The following is a 2,725-nucleotide window of genomic DNA, read 5'->3' as shown; positions in this document are numbered from 1 at the left end:
GCCGCGCCGCCGTGAACGCCATGGCGCCGCCGCTGTGCCCGTCGCGGGCCGCCACCGCCCGGGTTCCAGCTGTGCCGCCGCGCGCCCCGGGGTCTCCTAGGTCCCCTGGCCGCCGGCTTGCCCCGCCTCCCCGCCGCCTTGCGCCGAGCCGGCTGGAACGCCGAGCACCGCCGCCGCCTCTACCTTCACTACCGGAGACCACGAGTTCGCCGTGTGCCCGAGGCACACGGCGAAGAACCGTTAGCACATGGCGAAGACTTCGCCGACGGTGGCCGACGGCAAAGCGCTGACGGCAGCTACAGGGACGGCGAAGCCGTTGTTTGCCGTGTGTCAAAAGTCACACACACGGCAAACCTTTTCGCCGTGTGTATATATAGGCGCACGGCGAAAAAAAGCGAGAAGACGTCGTCCGGGCTAGCTGACGGCGTCGGCGTCTGTTCGCCGTGTGTCTGCACCGTGGACACACGGTGAACTTTCAGACTTCGCCGTGTGTCCTTGGTTCTGGCACACGGCAAATCAGTAAGTTTCGCCATGTGCCCAGCTTATGACGCACGGCGAATTATGGTCAGTTCGCCATGTGCCTAGCCCTGGCACACGGTGAACTAGGTTTCCAGGTAGTCACATGGTCACTTTGCCGTGTGCCTAGTCCCTGGCACACGGCAAAGTGACCAAACAGATCCTATTCTTTTTTGTTTTTCACGTATAAAGGACCCCATATCACAACATATATATCACAGGCATTACATATCACATATATATATCACAACTAGCTGGAAATAACTTCAAACACATCCAGAAGTCCAATGCAAAGTCCAGAAGTTCACAAATACATATCTAGAAGTTCACAAGTCCATAAATATTGAAATAAACAAGTTTATGGCTGTGGTGGGTCGTCGAACGGTGGGGCGCCGCCGAACTGAGGTGGGAACAACTGCTGTGGGAGCGTCGGTGAGATGCCCGGTGACAATTCTAGCGTATTCGATGCCGCCGATAGATTCTGCAAAAAAAGTAAGACAGTAAATTGCAGGTGAGACAAAAACCAAGTTCTCAAGTTATAATAGAGCACTAAAGGATCATATGTAGGTCCCCTAAATCGTTAAGTGAGTAATGTAAGTCACAATCTCTAAGTCTAAAGTTCTCTAAGTATCTAATACTTCAAAAAAAACTAAAGGGTTTTCAAAATACTCACCGGAGGAGTAGGAGGAGGAAGAGCCATAGGGAATTGCATGGCTGGGATGGGATTACCCATTTGGACAGAAAGACCTCGAATGTAGTTGTACATCTGGGCCATCTCGGCCGCCTGCTTCTGCTCGTTCTCTTGTCGTATGCTCCTCTCTTTTGCCAGTGCCGCCCGTACGCCGCCTGTTGCGCTTGCATTTGGTGCTACAATAGTTCATGATAATGTTACAATGCAAAGCAAATATACGTACAAAACGAATGAACTATGAATAAATAAGAAATAACCTGAAGTTCCTGCACTTGGAGCTGCGACGCGGACAGTCGTGGCCGTATGGCCGGGCTATTGGCCGTGCTCCTCGCTCGAATCTGGGAGAGGGTGGGAGTGCTGGCCGTGTCTAAAAGGCCATCGCCAATGTAGTAGCGCCCATGTTTTTTGCCTCCTCCCACCCTCATAATGACTTCTCCATCAAGGGGCTGGGTCCTCGGATCCCAGTCTGCCCATGGACCTGTCTTCCCATCTCTGTGTACGCCTGGATACGATTGTGGACGGACGGGTTGCTGTACGCCGAGGGCGGGTCGTCAGGGTTGTAGGTGATGTTGGATGTCGCCTTGCCCTTGCGGGCCAGAGCCCATCCCAGGAACGGGGGGCACTCCTGGCCTTCATGTGAGGACGACTGCGAAAAAGGAAGAAGTTGATTAAAAAATATGCTGAATTGAACGTTAGATTAGAGAAATGAGTCTGTGTAGTGTGTACCCATCTAGCCCTGTACTCGTCGTTGTTGAGGCTGCCTTGATGGTGCGCTGGACCTGGCATCAGCAATCGCCGCTGCCGGCCAGCGTCGTGCAAAGCCTGCCACTCGGGGTCGAACCACTTGTCCACTATGCGCTCCCAGCACATGGTGTCATTACGACACCACCACGCAGGAACCTACATGTGATCAAATGCATGACATGTAAGAAAAGAGACATTTAACGATGTTTTTCATCTTATAATAAATTTGAACTTACCTGTAAATATTGCTCTCGAGTCAGCTTCAAATCCCTCGCCTCAGACTTCCCGATCTTCTGCTTTAGGAAATGTGCACAATAGTTGATGACGCACTGGACTTGCGCCTCATAATGCATGTCCTTCATGAGTTTAACGCATCGATTGTGAGCCACAATCGCCGCCCGCTCCTCGTATCCCTCATCACACCTATAAAAATCCTGCATATAAAGACGATGGATCATGTCATCATTAACCAAATGTTCAATAAATGTGATGTATTCACCATTTTTTGCCGGAAAAAACTTACCCAGAGCTCGCCCTTTACCCGCTCCACCTTGTTCTCAAAGGCTTTGCCGCTCCGATCCAACTGATCGTTGTTGGCGGCGATGTAGTGGTCCCACGTCCAGGCCGGCTCGTACCGTCCTTGATAGTGGACCAGGCCTGGGAAGTGCTCCCTACACAAAAGACCCAGGATGCCGTTGACCTTGCGTTTGTGAGCACCGCCACTGAGGACAGTCCAACTCCTGCAAAAGTGATTAAGAGAAAATATTAGTTTGT

The 2,725-nt window shown here is 51.8% G+C and overlaps 1 protein-coding gene across 1 annotated transcript; it reads right to left on the bottom strand.

The window, feature by feature from the left end:
- Positions 1-874: 874 nt before the first annotated feature.
- On the bottom strand, positions 875-2,369 carry LOC120701108. The gene is made up of 4 exons (XM_039985267.1): positions 2,188-2,369; positions 1,934-2,107; positions 1,686-1,853; positions 875-997 (listed from the first exon to the last, which is right to left on the bottom strand). The coding sequence occupies exons 1-4, from the start codon at positions 2,311-2,313 to the stop codon at positions 875-877; spliced, it is 591 nt and encodes a 196-aa protein (XP_039841201.1). The 5' UTR covers positions 2,314-2,369.
- Positions 2,370-2,725: the final 356 nt, after the last annotated feature.

This window comes from Panicum virgatum, chromosome 3K (assembly GCF_016808335.1).
Source record: "Panicum virgatum strain AP13 chromosome 3K, P.virgatum_v5, whole genome shotgun sequence".
Taxonomy (NCBI): domain Eukaryota; kingdom Viridiplantae; phylum Streptophyta; class Magnoliopsida; order Poales; family Poaceae; genus Panicum; species Panicum virgatum.
The sequence above is the reverse complement of the archived record's forward strand: the minus strand, read 5'-3'. Positions and strand labels throughout refer to the sequence as shown.

Coding starts and splice junctions, on each gene's coding strand:
- LOC120701108 (XM_039985267.1), bottom strand. CDS start 2,313: ATGAAGGACATGCATTATGAGGCGCAAGTCCAGTGCGTCATCAACTAT. Junction 2,108..2,187: donor CTCGAGAGCAATATTTACAG/GTAAGTTCAAAT, acceptor GATCACATGTAG/GTTCCTGCGTGGTGGTGTCG. Junction 998..1,685: donor ACACAGAGATGGGAAGACAG/GTCCATGGGCAG, acceptor CTTTTTTTGCAG/AATCTATCGGCGGCATCGAA.